At 42.4% G+C, this 20,776-nt stretch overlaps 1 protein-coding gene across 9 annotated transcripts in view; it reads left to right on the forward strand.

Annotated features, from left to right (window-relative positions):
• mapkap1 (MAPK associated protein 1) overlaps nucleotides 1-19,557 on the forward strand; it is an 83,259-nt gene extending 63,702 nt beyond the window's left edge. For all 9 annotated transcript variants that reach the window (XM_086096246.1, XM_086096241.1, XM_086096237.1 and 6 more), the window contains 2 exons: nucleotides 1,929-2,026; nucleotides 18,741-19,557. In XM_086096246.1, coding sequence (XP_085952372.1) covers nucleotides 1,929-2,026; nucleotides 18,741-18,860 — 218 coding nt within the window. In that variant the 3' untranslated portion in view covers nucleotides 18,861-19,557. The remainder of the gene's footprint in view (nucleotides 1-1,928; nucleotides 2,027-18,740) is intronic.
• Nucleotides 19,558-20,776: the final 1,219 nt, after the last annotated feature.

The raw sequence follows: 20,776 nt of genomic DNA on the forward strand, positions 1-20,776 counted from the left end.
GCGGAACTGACGCTATGCGTATTTGTTGTAAATATTGTTATTTACAGCACTTATGTTTTTGTTATGGTCTTTAAGAATTGTTTTTAAATAATGCAAACACATAGTATTTTGAGAGAGAGAGAGACAGAGAGAGACAGAGAGACAGAGAGAGAGAGAGAGAGAGAGAGAGAGAGAGAGAGAGAGAGAGAGAGCATTGGATAACAAAATATTAGTGTAAAAAGTTATTGCTAATCCCTCTGTGTTAAGAGTTAAACAAATACTATTTTCCCCAACAACAAACTTAACATCTCACAGCATACATCAAGATCTAAATCTTTTTTTTTAAACAAACAAAAAAGGCAATTTCCCTCAAATATCATTAATTTGTCCTTATCTGTGTTAGTGAGCATTTAAGGCAAGTTGTAAAATGTCTGAAGTCCTCTTGTTTATGTTTAACAAATTTAAAACATCATGAATCATGCTCTTTCTACTAAGTACTGTCTTAAATGTTCTAAAATTTCGATCCTGTAAATGTATAGGATCGTTTGCCGAGAACCGATTCTTGAGAGGAAGTAATATGGCGGCCTTGCGGCTTAAAAAGTTTTGGCCTAACGGCTGTCCAGTAAAATATTCAGATCAGAGGTTCGTCTTCTTCGCTGATTCTTCGTCTATGCTTTCCGTTAACTCCCTGTGGCTGCGCTACAGCGCCACTCCAGACTTGGCATATACATTACAGCCGTTAAACGTCCTCAGCGTCTTCTAGGGCCCAAAAATAAAATCTCGATTTTTACAGACATTCAGGACGATTACGATTTTAATAGATTCTAACCTAAAAAAAAACAATAAACATTTATTTAAAGATCTCATTTGTTCAAAAATAATTCCTGTGCAAAATGTTCAGACAACAGTATTTGTATACTGATTCTAAATTAGTTTTGACATAAACTTAACATTCAGTTTTTTCTTAAATGCCACAATTAAGTAGTTGGTAGCTATTGTAAACATGTCTTGTAAAGCACCCATCCAGCATTCTGCCACAAAAACATTTGAATGTAACGTAACATAAGAACAACAGCTTTTAATAATTAAATTTTACGATTTAGAAAATGTTAAACGATTTGATTTTTAAAATGACGATATATCGTCTTCTTTTGGACACACGCATGTCTTGAAACGTTTCTGTGTGTACAACATTTTTGTGAGGAGCTTTGCTTCCGTGTGAACAGGGCCTAAAAATAGTATGTCACTTTCAAAATATATAGTATTTACTCGTATATCACGTTTGCAACAACAATGAAATTAAAACCTTTAAGCTATAGAAACACAACTTTGGCACATTTGTTGTTCTTTAAACGCTTTATCAAACATTGTGTACTCAAATGGCACTCGTCTGGTAGAATGACTAACAATAAACAAAACAATCTTAAATTACAGCCTTTTACAACCATTCCTTTTTCATAGGAATTAAGAAGCCAGACATGCAGAGGACAGGGTTAGATGGAGGCAACTGATTTGCTGTGGTGACCCCTGAAGGGAAAAGCCCAAAGGAAAATACACTGCTCATCAAATTAATTAGCTCACAAGTGTGATCACCACTGAAGGTTAACATTTAGATGAGCAATAACCTTTGATAAACAAATTGTTGCTCGCCATTAATCTGGGAATGTAGTAGGGCGATTTTAATCAGTTTGGAAAAGTAGAAAGTATTAAAAATGTAGCACTGGCGCCAGTCCTCAATGGCCCTTTTGCAACCACACACAAACCACAAAATGTGTGGCTTGTTTTTGACTGTTGTGCTGTGATTTTTATTAGCCAAAACCAGATTAGGGACAGCAAAACAACAGAAGTCATACAGTTCAGCAATGGAATGTCTCAACAATTACTATAATTCCTCAAGGGATTTTTCAAATATAACTATATTCTAATATAACTTTCTTTGCCTCTTACAGACCATGCCATATTCAAGATCACTTATCTGAGCAACAATGACTACAAACCTCTTTACTTTGAGTCGGATTCTACTACAGTCAGTGAAATAGTTCTAAAGGTGAGTTTTGACTGTGATTTCTAGGACAAGAGAATGAATGAGATGATGAGAGAGAAATTACCTTCAAGGAAATTATGTGATTGCATTTGGATTTCTGGACGTACATACACACATACCTAAATACACATGTATATGTACTGTATTTCAATTAGGGATGTCCTGTTCACATTATTTTTCATCTGAGTCACCTCATTTTAAGAATCTGCCAATACCGAGTCCTGATCTGATACCTCGGCAATGTATTAAGGAGAAAGAAAAGTGCTTTATAATTGTCTTATTTAGGGCTCGAGCAGTGACTGCTGCAAGGTCCCTATTGTATCTGTAGAAATTCTTCTTCTTTATTCTTCTCTGAAATGAATTGCATTTTTGGGGGACCTAAAAAACTCACCAAACTTTGCACACTCTTCGTGCCTGGCAAACAATTTTATATTATGAAGTTGTCATAACAACATGGTTCTATTGCACCCGTAGAGTGGGAAAAATTAGACGAGACATACAAAAATTGGCACATGTAGTACACTGAGACGCACAAAAAGGTCAGTGGAAGCCATATCCTAAAATGTACAGGAATTTTTGAACGTCCAATTGGCCAATTTTTGGACATTCACAGGGGTCACCCCTTTCAAACAGTTATTATCCGATTCACTTCAAATTTGGCATGTATCATCTCAAGACCTGGGGAAAAATCTGGGGAAGCATCAAATTTTGCCTTTAATATTTCCTTCGTCACGAAAGAGAAAATGCTTAATAACTCCCCTGTACAAGCTCCAATAAAAATACCAAACTTCATATGTATCTTAATAGTCACACCCTGAAGACTTCTGTACAATAAAATTTGGTTTTACATATAGCGCCACCTAGTAGTGACAAGAAATACTTGACGTTTTTATCTACTGTGCCGAGCTCGTTGAAATTGATGAGAGTCCAGTCCTTAAGACATCTACAAACTTATATTTCATCATAGTGGTAGTGCTACCTACTGACAAACAAAATACATGTTTTTTTCTTCAATGTTATTTGCCAACCGGGTTAACCAGATGTACCTCATATTTGCTCAAAAGAGTTTAGGCCATCATGATGTCACAACACAGAGATTGTGAGTTTTCGCAAATGACTGTGGGTGTGGCTACTGTTGGAAAACTGTTCTTTGTTTTCCCGTGTTCATAATGTTGATTATCAAAATCAAGACAATGAGATCGGTGAAATCAGGATTTATTTTCATAAGCTTATGGACAGACAAGGTAGCAGTGAAACACCGCCATGTTCTACCCCATCTGTCACGCCCCTCCCACGAGCAAGTCACTAATATCCTTCCGTGACTCTACAAACCCCTCCCCGTCTTCTTCCACCAATCCTCAGCCGTTCCTCTCCGTCTCAGACAGTCACATGATACATCAATACACATCGCCAAATGCTCCCCCTCAGTCACAAGATAAAGAATAACGTTTTCAGAGCCATGGGATGGCACCAAAAAAAAACCCTCCCCTGCTCAACCGGTTGTAAAATACAAAGGAATCTAATTAACACATTCGCTTCACCCCCTCACATCAACTTGAATTCTCACACGGAGCCATACTGAGTAAATTAAAGCAGTTATGTCCATTTCTAAATAGTAATAAAATAAATCAAACTGTTATAATTAAATAGATTCACTTCACTACGCATTGTTCGCCAAGAAAACAACACTGATTTTGAGGGCCTAAACATGCACAAAAACTCATGTAACTTGGCAAACACATCTAGCCTGGCAAACTGAGCAATATTTCATAGTATGTATTGTGCGATAAAAAAAAAAAAAGGCTCTCTAGCTCCCCTTAACATTTTTAACGAAGCATCCCCAGTAGTAAGTTTCAGCAATATCGAGGGGTGAAAGTGAGAATAAATTCAGGACCGGAACGGTGCTAATTCGGTCCTGAAAATATAACAACTGTCAAAACCCCATGTTAAATAACCTGCCACAGAAGAAGAAAACAATCTACTAATGTCAGATACACAACAAGTCACCAAAAGGGGGGGTTAAACGGCGATTGCATATAGACAATTTAGCAGGGGATGCATTTTTGTTCGAGGGTAAATACTTTTGGCACAACAGCGGAACGCTTCCCACTATTTTGCTGTGAGCGTAGCATAAAGTGCTTCTGAATTGTTCCAGTGTGCTTGTGTGGCGTAAAAAAATAAAATAAAAATCCTAGCCTATGGGTGACATTCACACAAAATCAACCAAGCCAGCTACTGTGGCTGTACTAAAATGTGAACAAATTTTCAAAAACTTCAACATCAGAAATTGGTTATTTAGAAGCTTAATAAACAAATTCCAGAAACTTTATGTAACCAAGTGGTGCAGATATTCATACAAAAATAAGTAAGGCACACCCCATCTAAAATTAAAAGTGAAAATGTAAAATAAATTAATACAATTATTGTGCAGTTGAATGCAATAGTAGCTTAGTTTTATCAAAGGCAATCAAATCACATACATGCATAGTACAAATTATCCATCCATCCATCCATCTTCTACCGCTTATCCGGGATCGCGGGGCAGCAGCTTTAGCAGGGAAGCCCAGACTTCCCTCTCCCCAGCTACTTCATTCAGCTCCTCCGACGGGATCCCAAGGCGTTCCCAGGCCAGATGAGAGACGTAGTCTCTCCAGCGTGTCCTGGGTCGTCCCCGGGGCCTCCCGCCGGTGGGACATGCCCGGAACACCTCCCCAGGGAGGCGTCCAGGAGGCATCCGAACCAGATGCCCAAGCCACCTCAACTGGTTCCTCTCAATGCGGAGGAGTAGTGGCTCGACACTGAGTCCCTCCCGGATGACCGAGCTTCTCATCCTATCTCTAAGGGAGAGCCCGGCTACCCTGCGGAGGAAACTCATTTTGGCCGCTTGTATCCAGGATCTTGTTCTTTCGGTCACGACCCACAGCTCGTGACCATAGGTGAGGGCAGGAACGTAGATTGACCGGTAAATCGAGAGCTTTGCCTTTCGGCTCAGCTCCTTCTTCACCACAACGGACCGATACGACGCTGCGCCTGTCGATCTCCCGCTCTAACCTACCCTCACTCGTGAACAAGACCCCAAGATACTTGAACTAGTCCACTTGGGGCAGGATCTCATCCCCGACCCGTAGAGGGCACTCCACCCTTTTCCGACTGAGGACCATGGTCACGGATTTGGAGGTGCTGATCTTCATCCCAACCCCTTCACACTTGGCCGCAAACCGCTCCATTGAGAGCTGGAGATCACGGCTTGAAGAAGCCAACAGCACCACATCATCTGCAAAAAGCAGAGATACAATGTTGAGGCCACCAAACCGGACCCCCTCAACGCCTCGGCTACGCCTAGAAATTCTGTCCATAAAAGTTATGAACAGAATCGGTGACAAAGGGCAACCTTGGCGGAGTCCAACCCTCACAGGAAACAAATTCGACTTACTGCTGGCAATAAAAAAATTGTCCAACTCCTGTCAATTTACAGAATGTCAATCAGATAACGATGACAAAATCTTCAAAACTGACCATGCAATGAAAAAAGCATACAACAAATAACCAATAACAGCAGTACTCAAAAAAATAGGAAATGAAAAAGAAGCAGCTTTATGAAATCAAAAATACTGAGACAAAAAAAAACCCTCCAGATCCCATCCTGAGTAGCTCCACAAAATAATCCCCGCTTTGGACTAGTTGGACCCCAAAGCAGCAGCAAGACGTCGGAAAACTCAAATAGTCTTTATTACAAACAAAAAAACTAAAGAGGCAAACAAACTTGTTAAGTACAAAATAACAAAACTGTGGAACAAAAGGTGCTACCAATTGGTGGATAGGAGCATAAATTACAAAGTAAAAACAAATTATGAATAATGCTAGACAAAACAAACTCACTGCAACCCAAGAAGACGAAAACCAGAATATACACTGCAAACAGAGGAGAATGATCCAGCAACCTACTGGTATGCTGGAGGAGCCTTAAATTAAGGAACTAATTATCAATTACCCACAGGTGTGCACCTCCATGCTCAGCAGCCCCACCTTTGGGCCGCTAACAGAAAAGGGAAAGCCTGCAGGAAACAAATATACATAACTTAGACCAGAGGTGAGCAATCTTGGTCCTCGAGGGCCGGAGTCCTGCAGGTTTTGGAGGTTTTTCACTTCCAACACAAGCTGATTCCAACCAACAGGATCACATCAGGCTTATGCAGAGCTTGCTGATGAGCTGATCATGTATCAGCTGTGTTGGAGAAGGGCAACATGCAAAACCTGTAGGACTTCGGACCTCGATGCCGACCTCTGACTTAGACAGAACATTACAGGTTGTTAAGGGTGGTATGGAAAAAATGTTTTTTTAATCTTTGCTAGCTTCTTCTTCTTTTCCTTTTGGCTTTTCCCTTCAGGGGTCGCCACAGCGAATAAGTTGCCTCCATCTAACCCTGTCCTCTGCATTCTCTGCTCTCACACCACCTTCCTTCATATCCTCTTTAACTACATCCGTAAACCTCCTCTTTGGTCTTCCTCTAGACCTTCTACCTGGCATTTGGAAACTCGGCATCCTTCTGCCAATATACTCACTAGCTCTCCTTTGGACATATCCAAACCACCTCAGTCTGGCTTCTCTAACTTTATCTCCAAAGCCTCTAACATGTGCTGTCCCTCTGATGTACTCATTCCTGATTCTATCCATCCTGGTCACTCCCAAAGAGAACCTCAGCATCTTCATCTCTGCCACCTCCAGCTCTGCCTTCTGTCTTTTCCTCAGTGGCACTGTCTTCAGACCAAACAAATCTTTGCTAGCTGGACGTGCAAAAAAATCCAAATCTCTGTCATCTTCTTGGTTTCTTGGCTTCTTGGCTTAGCTATCACAATACTGGACTCTGCCTCTGTCTCTGGTGACAGGACTGTTAGATCTGTATGAGCAAAAACAATAATCAATAACATTATAAAGGAACATAGATATCTAATTCATCAGGCCATCAAAACTACTACAATAGTGAATAGGGTCATATTTCCAGTTTTATTGTACTTGGAGCATAAAATTATTGTGTAACAGTTAATTCTACGCATAATACAGGACAATTGCCAACTCAGTACAACAGCCCAACACAATCTGTACAAGTCTGCTTACTCGTAGTTCCTGCTTCATTCGGATCCTCCTCCTCCTCCTCCAAGAACGGCACCACCTCCTCACCACCATGATTGGAGTTACCCTTGCACCCTTGTCCTTCAATACTTCCTCTACTAGTGGCCTTAACAGCTGATGTTTCTGCTGTTAATGATAAATGTGTATATATAATCATAATAATGTTAACTATTGTGTTCTTAATACACATAGTGTCATGTTTGTGCTCTCAGACTGTATCCTTTGTGTTGCAACTGCCTGACGTAATCAGCAGCCTATGAGAGGCGACCACAGACAGCGGAAGACACATTCTGTTTGTCGGACGATTCATCTGCTTGCCTCCACAGCCCAATGAATGATAGTTAGCTACCTAGCTCCACATCTCTTGATCCACAATCCTTTCTCGCTGTTTCTGGTCTAGTTTTCGCTGCCTCGTCTTGTCGTGAGTATGTTTTGCGCAAACCGCTTAGTTAATGACTTACTGGGCATTCCATGTTGAGCGTTTCAGCCTTTGTTTTCTTTGTCATGTCACTGTTAGCCTCGATAATTGCATCACCTTCAGTTGAAGCTTTGTTTTACAAATAAATGTCAAAACTATTACTTGTGTCTGCATTTTTGAGATCCAACTCCTGAACATAACAGAATCGTCCGACCATATGGATCACGCAGACTCAAATAAGATATGCCATTCTCTTGACTCCCAAGGACAGTTGGTTGGACGTCATGAGCAGTCTTTGATTGAGCTTAGCGAGGCGCTAAATTCATTAGCAACCCAGTTTGATGATTTATCCACGCATGTTTCGTCCATAGACTCATCAGGGGGCTCACCTCGCGAACCTAGTCTCACACATCCGTCTTGCTATGGGGGTGAGCCCGGGTTATGCGGTGAATTCATTCAACACTGCTCTTTAATTTTTTACCAACAACCCTTTACATATTCTCAAAATAATACCAACGTTCATGATGAGTTTACTAACGGCTACAGCAGCAACTTGGGCTATGGCGGTAAGAAAGGCCAAACCAGTATTGCGCACTTCGCTCCCGGCTTTCCTTTCCTGAATTCAAGCGAGGCTTTGATCATCCTGTCAAGGGCAAGGAGGCTGGAAGTAGACTATAGATTATGCCCAACGTGCCATTCTGTTGCGGACTACTCCATTGAATTCCGCATACTGGCAGCCGAAAGCGGTTTATTACCCCAGCCGTTTTTCAACGGCTAATAAATGATGTGTTGAGAGACATGCTCAATCAGTTTAGTTTAGAGTCTGTGCAATTCCTGGGGTTCATTGTAGAGAAGGGTCACTTAAGAGCAGACCCCGCAAAGATCCAAGCAGTGATCGACTGGCCAACCCCAACCACGAAGAAGAGGTTACAGCGGTTTTTGGGCTTCGTTAATTTTTATCGGCGCTTAATACGAAATTATAGCCAGAGAGCAAGACCTCTGACTAGGCTCACGTCAAATAAGGTGCTGTTTAAATGAAGCCCAGGAGCTGAGTCCGCCTTTGTCAAACTCAAAAGATTTATTCACATGTCCACCAGTGTTTAATCATCCTAATCTCAAACTTTTGTTGTTGTCGGGGTTAATGCATCGGACTGCGGAGTGGGAGTAGTCCTCTTGCAGCGCTCCCCGGTCGACCAGATGCTCCAACCCTGTGCCTTCTTTTCCCAACGCCTCAGTTCGGCTGAGGCTAATTATGACGTGGGTAACCGCGAGTTGCTGGCCATTGTTCTGGCTCTGCAGGAGTGGAGGCACTGGCTGGAGGGGGCCAAGGAACAGCACCGCCAAGCGACTCAAAACAGGCTTGTTGGGTGCTGATCCTCGCCCGGTTCAACTGTACCATGACTTACAGAAATGGCTCTGTCATGTTTGTGCTTTCAGACTGTATCCTTTGTGTTGCAACTGCCTGATGTAATCAGCAGCCTATGAGAGGCGACCACAGACTCTAAAGGGAACAGCGGAAGACACATTCTGTTTGTCGGACGATTCATCTGCTTGCCTCCACAGCCCAATGAAGGATACTTAACCATAGGAGCCACAGCAAGCCTTTCTTCGGGCTGTCACCCACAAACAAATGGACAGACAGAAAGGGTCAATCAAGACTTGGAGGCTGCTCTTTACTTTGTCTGTCACCGTCACCCTACGTCTTGGTCCACTCACCTACCTTGGGTGGAATATACTTGTCTCCTCTGCCACAGACCGTTCCCCTTTCATGTCAGCTTATAGATACCAGCCCCCCTTGTTTCCCTCGCAGGTAGGGAAAGTGGCCATCCCATCGATACAGCATCACCTCCGGAGAGCCCATCGGGTGTGGCGGGAGACCAGAGCGGCACTTTCACGCACCGCTGACCACAAAGAATATGCATCTGGCTTGGGGGTCCAGGAATATGGATCCCCGCTTCATCAGTCCATTTGAAATCGAGTCTGTAGTCAATCCAGTCTCTGTCAAGCTCAATTTCCCACGGACTCTCAAAGTTCATCCGGTATTCCACGTTTCACTGATCAAGCCAGTTGTCTCCAGTCCACTGAGCCCGTCGATGGTGCCTCCTCATTCTCCTCGGCTGATCGATGGTGAGCCAGTTTATACCGTCAGGGAAATTCTTGATTCTAGGCGGAGAGGGCGGGGTCTGTAGTATTTGGTCGACTGGGAAGGCTATGGGCCTGAGGAACACCAATGGGTTCCCCGCTCCTGGATTCTCTGTCATTATTGCGTGACTTCCACTCCCTCCACCCGTCTTAAGCCAGGTGGTCCGCCAAGGGTCATCCTTTGACTGCCTGATGTAATCAGCAGCCTATGAGAGGCGACTACAGACTTTAAAGGGAAAAGCGGAAGACACATTCTGTTTGTCGGATGATTCATCTGCTGGCCTCCACAGCCCAATGAATTATAGTTAACGACCTAGCTCCACGTCTCTTGATCCACAATCCCTTCTCGCTGTTTCTGGTCTAGTTTTCGCTGCCTCGTCTAGTTTGTGAGTATGTTTTGCGCAAACCGCTTAGTTAATGACTTACTGGGCATTCCATGTTTAGCGTTTGGCCCTGGCTGATGCAAGAGCCTTTGTTCTCTTTGTCATGTCACTGTTAGCCTACATGGATGCATCACCTTCAGTTGAAGCTTTATTTTTAAAAATAAATGTCAAAACTATTATTTGTGTTTCCGTTTTTTGGGATCCAACTCCTAAACATACCACATAGCAATTGATGTAAGAAAAAACACACACATAAATATCTCTCACACACACGAATCCCCCCCAACCCCCCTCACACACACACACACACACACACACACACACACACACACACACACACACACACCCGATTATATGAAAATAATCCAGCTCATTTGTCCACATATCAAATAATAAGGAAGCATTCCTTAACTGCTAACTGTGATGTGATCAAATCACAGATGTAGGTCTTTTTGATGATTTTTTGATGGTGAACATTGCAACAACAAATAATCAATGATGCTCCATTACCAAATCATTTGCATTAAATGTATGGACTACTTGGTCTATTATTGAGCCATATTAAATGTGCTTTCTACCGGGCCTACCTGTCGACATGCTGCTGGAACCTGTCTCAGCATCTTTGGGCCCCCTTCCTCCACTAAAAAGATCGGTAATTTTTGCACATTTGGTTACACTTTCACGTAACATTTTTTTTCCCTTATTTTTTCCGCACCACCCGTTTCCTTCTCACCTGCCTCTTTTTGACTTTTTTCTCTCTTTTCTCCCTCGCTATATCTTGCTAGTAACAAGCTCCTACAATTTAGGGGGCGGGGGCTGGTGCGCTCCTGTGGGCTGATGCGCTTGTGTGCTGGTGTTTGTTTGATTGGCTGCTGCAGCTTTGCTTATATCGGTCACAAAGCGACAATCCGACGAAGCATAAACTGTCAGTTGGTCACGCATTGCTCTGAGTTTGTGTTTGACGCTGACTTGTGCGAGTCCTTGTGTGTACTCCTCACAAGTGCCGGCCAATGAGCGCGGCTGCGCGGCTGTTGGTGGGCTTGTTGTGCCTTTGTTTACAGAGTCTTGGCGAGTCGGCCTGTATTTAAAAAATAGTGGGCTGGCTGTACATATATTTCTCAAAGGATGGCTATGTGTATTGGAAAACACGAGGAGCGCGAAATAATAATAACTCTTTGACTGCCAGACGTTTTCAGAAAAGGGATGCTGTGAGTGCCAGCCGATTTAAGCATTTTGACTGATCTTTCATGGTCCACAGAAAATTGTCTGTTTGGACTATGGAAACACACATACTACCAAATGAAAGATTGAACTTTCATCTTTCATCAGAAAAAAAAAGTTTGTTTCTACCTTATTCCGTTCTTTAGTAATCAACAATAGAAAATGGTTAGTTTCTTCAAATGCGCTTGTTTTGGACCAAAATACGGAGAAATCAAGCTTTTATTGAAACGATATTATTTCATGCACTCTAGTGAATTTTACACTTCTTTTTGTCCATGAATGATGCCACAAACACCGAAATAGTGCTTTACTTCTATAAAACACTACCACCAAGAATGAAAAAGTGTTTTTTGATAGCAAAATACGTTTATTTACATTCAACAGTGTAACAATTTGACAACAATTTGGCAAACTATTTACAAATGTGTGCAACTGTGGTACTATTTACAATTATGTGGATGTTTCAACGACAGTTTTTCTTTTTGTGTAACACTCCCCTGCGTGCAAGGAGACGCAACAGGATTTGCACAACAGATTAGTTTCACTGCGATTGCCCCTTCGCGTGCACTTTCTTGCCGGCCGTTTTTTCCGGGGAATAGCAAGTATATACTACAGTGTGTTGCCATCAAGTCTACTATCAGGATCATGCTACGGTTACGTTACGGTGGTGTTACGTCTGGCTTCCTCATGTCCTTCAGTTGCTATACCGGGTGGTAAGAGATGTTCTGATCCATCTTATCCACTCCATTCATGGTGGCATCGTAGTCCAGAACCAGTGTCTTCTCCGTGATCAGACTGTACCCGCTCCTCCTCATTGACTCGGGGTACTTTCCCTCGCCCGATCGAATGTCCGCTTGTGCAGCCCCGCGTTTTCCGGCGTTAGCAGTGCTAGCCGGTGAGGCTTTATGGCGTGAGAATAACGGCCGCGTCAATGCTTCCAACTGTGGCGTCAACCTCGGGATTCACCATCATCATCATCATCAATGTGCATTGGTCGATGCTTTTCGACTACTCTCCATCGCCCGATCGAATGTCCGCTTGTGCAGAAGTGCCCGGTCGGCTTTGCTCCGCGTTTTCCAGCGTTAGCTGCGCTAGCCGGTGAGGCTTTATGACGTGAGAATAACGGCCGCGTCAATGCTTCCAACTGTGGCGTCAAGCTCGGAGTCACCATCATCATCATCGTTGACATCAATGCGCTTTTTAGTATTGATCAATGCTTTCCGTCTTTGAAAAAAATGCTAAAGCATGAGCTGCTTGCAACCGGTCGCCATTGTTGCTTCATCAGCCATTGTCCCCTCAACACTCTAGCTCCGCCTCACGTCTTCTACTGACGCCCACGGTGGGCGGCCCACCCAATCTTGTCCAAAGAGAGTCATCGGTGCCATCTAGGGGCCAAAACGTGTCATTATACTAACTAGATCTGCTTGATACTTTCAGCACAGCTGCCCAAGGCTTTCCTCGTCCCGTTTCCAAAAAAAACATAGTGAACGTCTTTTAACGTCCTCGGCGCCCCTCCGTAGGTTTTTACTAAACGTTATATAACATGTATGGCAGTCAAAGAGATAATAATAAAAACGCTGGTCCAAATCGGCCTTGACCACGATCATTCTGAATTTTTCCGAAATCCCCAATGGTCAATCCGCCCTAGTGCCGATCTATGCGTTGTTCCCATTTTGTTTTTTTTCTTTTTTGGTGGCCCGGCCCTCTGGACCGCTGGCCCACCGGGGAAATCAACGTGTAAAACTCACCTGCGTGCAAGGGGACACAGCAGGATTTGCACCACAGATTAGTTTCACTGTGATTGCCCTTTCGCGTGCACTTTCTTGCCGGCCTTTTTTTCCGGGGAGTAGCAGGTATATACTGCAGTGTGTGTTTGGCCATGTTGTCATCAAGTCTACTCTCAGGATCATGATACAGTGACCTGGTGTTACGTCTGGCTTCCTCATGTCCTTCAGTTCCTATACCGGGTGGTAAGAGATGTTCTGATCCATCTTATCCACTCCATTCATGGTGGCATCGTAGTCCGGAACCAGTGTCTTCTCCGTGATCAGACTGTACCCACTCCTCCGATGAATATGCATTGGACTCGGGGTACTCTTCATCGTCCGATTGAACGTCCGCCTGTACAGAAGTGCTCGGTTGTGCACCACGTTTTCCGCCGTTAGCATCGCTCGGCGGTGAGGCTTTACGACGTGATCGAAGCCGCCGCGTCAACGCTTCCAACTTCGGCGTCAACGCTTCCAACTTCGGCGTCAACCTTGGAGTCACCATCATCATCATCAATGTGCTCTTTAGCATTGGTCAATGCTTTTCGTCTTTGAAAAAAATGCTCAAGCGTGAGCTGCTTGCAACCGGTCACCATTTTCGCTTCCTCAGCCATTCTCCCCTCAACACTCTAGCTCCGCCTCACGTCTTCTACTGACTCCTACCCGATCTTGTCCAAAGAGAGTAATCGCTGCCATCTAGTGCCCAGAAATAGTCATAATACTAACTCGATCTGCTTGATACTTTCAGCACAGCTGGCCAAGGCTTTCCTCCACCCGTTTCCCCCCCAAAAAACAAAAAAACATAGTGAACGTCTTTGGCGTGGCACTCATTTGGATTTTACTAAACGTTATTAAACGTTTTTGGCGGTCAAAGAGTTGATGAGAGTTTGGCGCGATACTGTCAGCCGTAACTACGACAACAAGGCGTAGCCCAGAGTTTCATATGTACAGTAAGTCCATCTGAGTTAGTGGTGACGGATAGATGCAAATATCGATATTGATACCAAGTCAGTATGGATATCGGATCAATACTGGCAGTTGGACGCTTTTATGCACTGCTGCGGTTTGGTCAAACAGATAACAGGCATATCAAAGTTGCCACAGGCAGACGTACTCCCGCTCTACCTCCTCCCCTCCTGTTTCGATCGCGTGCCATCATGTGACTTTAGCATCTCATACAGTATTGTACTTGAATAATTTTTTGGGGTATAGTTTATGTTTTACATTTGTTGTTGCATGATAACTTTAACAACTTGTTTATTTAGGTTGAAAAAGAAGTGATGATAGCAGAATTTTTTGTCATTTTTTGTATTTGTAGTGTCTGAACAGTGTATGATAAAGTATTTGTTTAAATGTATTTTCCTCTGATCACTTTGTGTACTTTGTTTATGAACATAACAAAATATTTTGTTATGGTTGGAATGTTTCTGGAGGGGAAAAAACATTGATAAAGTATTTTCTATTTTATCAATAAACTTTGTCCTAATGTCCTTTGTTTAAACCCTTTTATGGTGTTAGTATTTAGTTACACACCCAATGTTCATTGGTCTGGTGGACTGCCAAGTGTTTTGGGTTTTCAAACAACACAATCAAATAATTTTGTTTAAACACTTAAAAAGATGTTTACTTCATCTCAATTACAAATCAAATGAACAGCAAAACGTTTGCCCATTACCATTGATAGATTACTTATTACTTACTTATTTATGAATTGTGTAACTTGTTTTTCTTTTTTTAAATAAAATGCAAAAAGAGAATGTCAGTTACAATAAAGTGGAATGAGAAAATGCATTTGAAAAAATTTAGCAATATATGTTTTACAACTATTGATTTTTATTTATTTGACTTTATTAGACATAACTCATCGAAGTCACTTTACATAACACAAGTTGACCATGTACAGTGACAATAACAGTGTCAACACATCAGCCCAGTTCAATACTTTTCCGGTTTACACCAGCCTATACAAAACATGATTTTTATGTGTTTTATGTGTACGTATTTCTTATACTTGCTGCATGTATATTGCATTTACTTACTGACTTTGCAGCACTTCTTTTTGCTGGTACAACCTAGAATAACGAAAAGATAATGCAAAGTAATGTTACTAACATCTCTCCCTTGCAAGGCACAAATTGTCAGACATTTACTGAATCACATGCTTGCTTCAGGCTTGGCAGATGATGGTTCTGTAGGTTGAGGGGATTATGGACCAGAATTAGATAAGAACCCCAAATAGGCATGTAAATCAGTTTAGTCCATCTTCTTCCACCTCTCTTCAAAATCTAGCCTTCCTTCAAGATTAGTGGCAGTGCAATCTAGAATAATTTTCCAGATGGAATCGGATGAAAAACTCAAATGAAGACTTGATTTCCTTAACAAGTACCTGCCAGCCATGTTGGCCCTGTTTGCATCCTTACCACTTTAGCATCTGCGGCGTGGCTCATTTGTTCGGCAAAGAAAACATTCAAATTCCGCATTTAAGCCACAGAACTACCATAGTTGCTTATTCATTGTTGACCCACTCAACACTTAGAATCAAAATACTTTTCTCGTCGGCATACCTAGGATGTTGTGATGCCACAAAAACAAAAAAAAAAACGCAACCATCACACGGACCTGTTTGTTAGCCTCGTGTTGCTATCTTCAGCTAGCCCGTCCAGTCATACACGGGCAACAACTGCGTGTAAAGATCAGTCATAGATTGTCTGAGGACAACGCACAGCTACATCTCAAGACTGTGCCTGTGTCCAAATTCACAGGTTGGGTCCTCCGAAGGCCGAATTTGTAGGCTGCATGACGTCACTCCCGGAGGGACTCAATCGCAAGCACGGATTTACATATGAATAGACTGTCGGTCAATGCGATACAGATAAGCAGCATTGACACGCCATTTCACGCCAATATCAAGTTTTCATCACATTTGATGGCATTGAATCATATTATTTGTACTTGTACTCGTTCTTAAAAATGCTTTTAGGGTGATTTTGTCTCGTCTTTTTCCACTTTAACTCTTTTACTGCCAAAAACGTTAAATAACGTTTAGTAAAATCCTACGGAGGGGCGCCAAAGACGTTAAAAGACTTTTAACGTCTTTTTCCACTTTAACTCTTTTACTGCCAAAAACGTTAAATAACGTTTAGTAAAATCCTACGGAGGGGCGCCAAAGACGTTAAAAGACGTTCACTATGTTTTTGTTTGTTTGTTTGTTTTGGAAACGGGTGGAGGAAAGCCTTGGCCAGCTGTGCTGAAAGTATCAAGCAGATCTAGTTAGTATAATGACTAGTTTTGGCCCCTAGATGGCAGTGATGACTCTCTTTGGACAAGATTGGGTGGGCGTCAATAGAAGACGTGAGGCGGAGGGGACAGTGGCTGATGAAGCAACAATGGCGACCGGTTGCAAGCAGCTCACGCTTGAGCATTTTTCATTCATCGACTAATGCTAAACAGCGCATTGATGACGACGATGATGATGATGGTGACTCCGAGCTGGACGCCGAAGTTGGAAGCGTTGACGCGGCGGCTATGATCACGTCGTAAAGCCTCACCGGCTAGCGATGCTAACGGCGGAAAACGAGCACTTTTGCACAAGCGGACGTTCAATCGGATGATGAAGAGTAGTCGAAAAGCATCGACTAATACTAAAGAGCGCATTGATGTCGACGATGATGATGATGATGGTGACTGCCGAGGTTGACGCCGAAGTTGGAAGCGTTGACGCGGCGGCTATTATCACGTCATAAAGCCTCACCGGCTAGCGATGCTAACGCCGGAAAACGCGGAGCACAACCGAGCACAGGCGGACGTTCAATCAGACGATGAAGAGTACCCCGAGTCCAATGCATATTCATCGGTGGAGCGGGTACAGTCTGATCACGGAGAAGACACTGGTTCTGGACTACGATGCCACCATGAATGGAGTGGATAAGATGGATCAGAACATCTACCACCCGGTATAGGAAATGAAGGACATGAGGAAGCCAGACGTAACACCACCGTAACGTAACCGTATCATGATCCTGATAGTAGACTTGATGGCAACATGGCCAAACACACACTGCAGTATATATTTGCTATTCCCCGGAAAAAACGTCCGGCAAGAAAGTGTAGCGGCTGCACGCGAAGGGGCAATCGCAGTGAAACTAAATCTGTTGTGTAAATCCTGCTGCGTCTCCTTGCACGCAGGAAAGTGTTACACAAAAAGAAAAACTGTAGTTGAAACATCCACATAATTGTAAATAGTACCACAATTGCACACATTTGTAAATAGTTTGCCAAATTGTTGTGTCAAATTGTTACTCTGTTGAATGTAAATAAATGTATTTTGCTATCAAAAAACACTTTTTCATTGTTGGTGGTAGTGTTTTACATAAGTAAAGCACTGTTTAGATGTTTGTGGCATCATTCATGGGAAAAAAAGTGTCAAATTCACTAGAGTGCATGAAATAATATTGTTTCACTAAAAGCTTGATTTCTCCGTATTTTGGTCCAAAACAAGAGCATTTGGATGAAACTTATCATTTTCTATTGTTGATTACTGAAGAACGGAATAAGGTAGAAACAAACTTTTTTTTTCTGATGAAAGATGAGAGTTCAATCTTTCATTTGGTAGTATGTGTGTTTCCATTGTCCAAACACAACATTTTCTGTGGACCTTGAAAGATCAGTCAAAATGCTTAAATCGGCTGGCACCCACAGCATCCCTTTTCTGAAAACGTCTGGCAGTCAAAGAGTTAATCAGTAAAATTTGTGTTTTGCCTATGGTTTTGCAGATAGTTTAACTGGTTATTTTACACATCTTTAGTCGAGACAGTCCTCCAGTAAATACGAACACATAGGTCGTTTTAAAAAGGTGCCAAATTACAACCAAGTGTTAGGTATTTAAGTTTAGCAACCTCTATCAGCCATGTTAAATCCAAAAGCAAGATTCAAACCCGGTCCGTCTGGTTCAAAAATGTGTTCATCTTACTGACCTCTTTGGCCAGTGATTGTTTTAGTGTTGTCTACATGTTTTGTTTGTGTTGACTAAGTGTTTTCTAGCAGTCTATAACCTCACTGTGCCTTTCCCTAACCTCAACCATTAGTGTCCCATGTAAAGATGTAACGTGTACTGTATAACCTCACTGAAACAACATCCTAACTCCAACCATTAGTCCGTGACGGCGAATTGACATGCATGTGAACAGTAAAAAAAACAACCACTAAGATCATTACCGGCCCGTTAGCTCAGTAACTCTTCCGACCAGACAACCCGGGTTCGATTCCGGTTACTTTTTTACACTATTTAACATGGCTGATACAACATGGCCGATAGAGGTCGCTAAACTACAATATGTAACACTTGGTCGTATTTTTGTGCATGGTAAAATGACCAATATGGTCGTTATTGTTGGAGGACTTGTTTACCTTTGTTGTTACCATGTGTTTACATTTGAGCACAAGTGGAGCATACCACATCCGAGTTCGCTTATAAGCCACCTCATCTAGTTTGCTTGTTTTGTGTGCACCAAACATGCAACACAGCGTGTTGGAAAGAGCAATCACGAGATTTTTTTCAGCAATGTGTGAATGCACCTTAATTAAATACATTAAATTTGGAGTGAATTTAGATTAGATTGAAATTTTTCATTTTTCATGAAATGCTATTTATCAACAGGTGAACTACATCCTTGAGTCACGGGCAAGCACCACACGGGCTGATTATTTTGCCCAGAAGCAGAGGAAGCTCAGCCGTCGGACAAGTTTCAGTTTCCAGAAGGACAAGAAGACTGGCTAATAGAAAGACTACATCAATACAACTATTATTCTGTCAGAAAATGTACAGTCTGAGACACAAAGAGCCTCACAGAGACTTCAACAAAATTTGACAGAATAATTTACCAACAACTACAGACGGGATTTCGACTCCATTGTGGACTGCATTGTGCCTATGAATACTTTGCATGTCCTCAGTCTGCTTGCATAAGTTTTTTCCAGGCACTCTGGAGAACCACCAGCATTCTCAATCCAAAACATGTTAATCTTTGACTATTTAAAAAAATTAATGCAGGTTAATACAGTACATATTGCTGGAATCAGGCCAAATTATTTTTTTCTTTTTCAAAAAAAATCTATCAAATATATAAATCTATTGGTTATTCCACTTGTGTGGGTATTATTTGTACAAAATATTTACCAATCTAAAGTGTTGAAAATGGTTTACTCTCTCTGATGATGCAATGTTAATGGTTAAACATGTTATTTTTGTGTTCTCCTGGAAAGTGAATTTTTTTTTGTTTTCGGCCCGACGCCAGCAATTATGGTGATGTGCTCATTCAACATTTGTGTCCACTTAGACAGATACAACTTTTCTTTGGCTTTTTTTCTTTCACTTTTTATGGCTGCGTTTTAAGCGCCTGATTGTAAATTTGAGGTGACTCTGTCAAAATCTACAAAATGAACACGTACACAATAAAATTCATGCTAGAATCATACTTATAATGCTGTAGCGATTTATTTGGGTTGCCGTAATGGCAATCGAGAAATTTAGATGGTACTGAGTGGAGTTGTACTTTCCTCAGCAACCCCTGGGGGCATCACGTTAACTTTGCTTGTTTTAGGAGCAAAATAAACTATGAAAATTCTTTTTTTTTTCTTTTTTTTCTTCGAGAGCTCAGTATTGTTCATTCGGTAATTTTACAGATTTGACATGTCATCATTGCTTTTTTTATTTATTTAAAAAAAAAATATTATTTTAATTTTGTGTGTGTGCGCGAGTGTACTCATTAGTTCACCTAAAACCTATTAAAAATCCAATACCGTTCACCTAAACCGAATACTTCAGAATCCAGCTAGAGTCGTGAGGTTGTCAGGAGACCCGAGGAAGGATAGGAAAAGGAAAGTGAAATCCAGCACCGACCAGACATTACCTATTACCAACCAGAGTCTTTCACCAACCCCAGAAACATCTAAATTCCAACAAATTAGGGAGACCTCAAGAGACCAAAGGAGAGACTGAGGAAAGGAAGGAAGGATAGATGAAGCAGAGTGAGATTCACAGACATCAGCCTTTACCGATTCAACGACCAGAGGAAGAAGCAGATTGTGTTTGAATTTCGATAGATGCTGGTGTGGTGGATCTGGCATGCATGAAAACCTCCACCAAAGAGGGGAGCCTTCGACCCAGCCAGGACAGAGCAAGCACAACCCCCCAGGCCACGGCAGCGCCAAGGGACAACCCCCGGGCCCCGCAGGGGCCACCGGCCGGAGAGCGGAGCCAGGAGCGCCCCCCACCCCAACATGGCCCGCGCCCCCAACCCAACGCAGCAGGACGGGGCACGGCAGGCCCGCCAGGTACCCCACCGGCCCACAGCCCCCACTCCCCCTCAGAAAACACAGAGGAATCAGCGGAAATTGAATTTCTAGGCAACAAATTTTATTTAGTAAACACACACATATCAGTCACAGCCTAACCTATTAATGAAACGGAATTAAAATGTGAATAAAAGATGAAAAGAAAACATGCAACCTAATGAACTAAGAAAAAAAGGTAATGTGAAAGTTGAATGGGGAAAATAAATGGAAGCGTTTTGTCATTCCTTTTATATTTGGATTAAAGCGTTGCGCCAGTGGTATGGTCAGATTACAATGCAGGCGCACTTACGGACTAGTTCAGGTGCACGCTTCGAACCTCAGTTGAAGAAAACTCAGACT

Source organism: Leptonotus elevatus, chromosome 15 (genome assembly GCF_054856555.1).
Source record: "Leptonotus elevatus isolate MCC_2025b chromosome 15, RoL_Lele_1.0, whole genome shotgun sequence".
NCBI classification, from domain to species: Eukaryota; Metazoa; Chordata; class Actinopteri; order Syngnathiformes; family Syngnathidae; genus Leptonotus; species Leptonotus elevatus.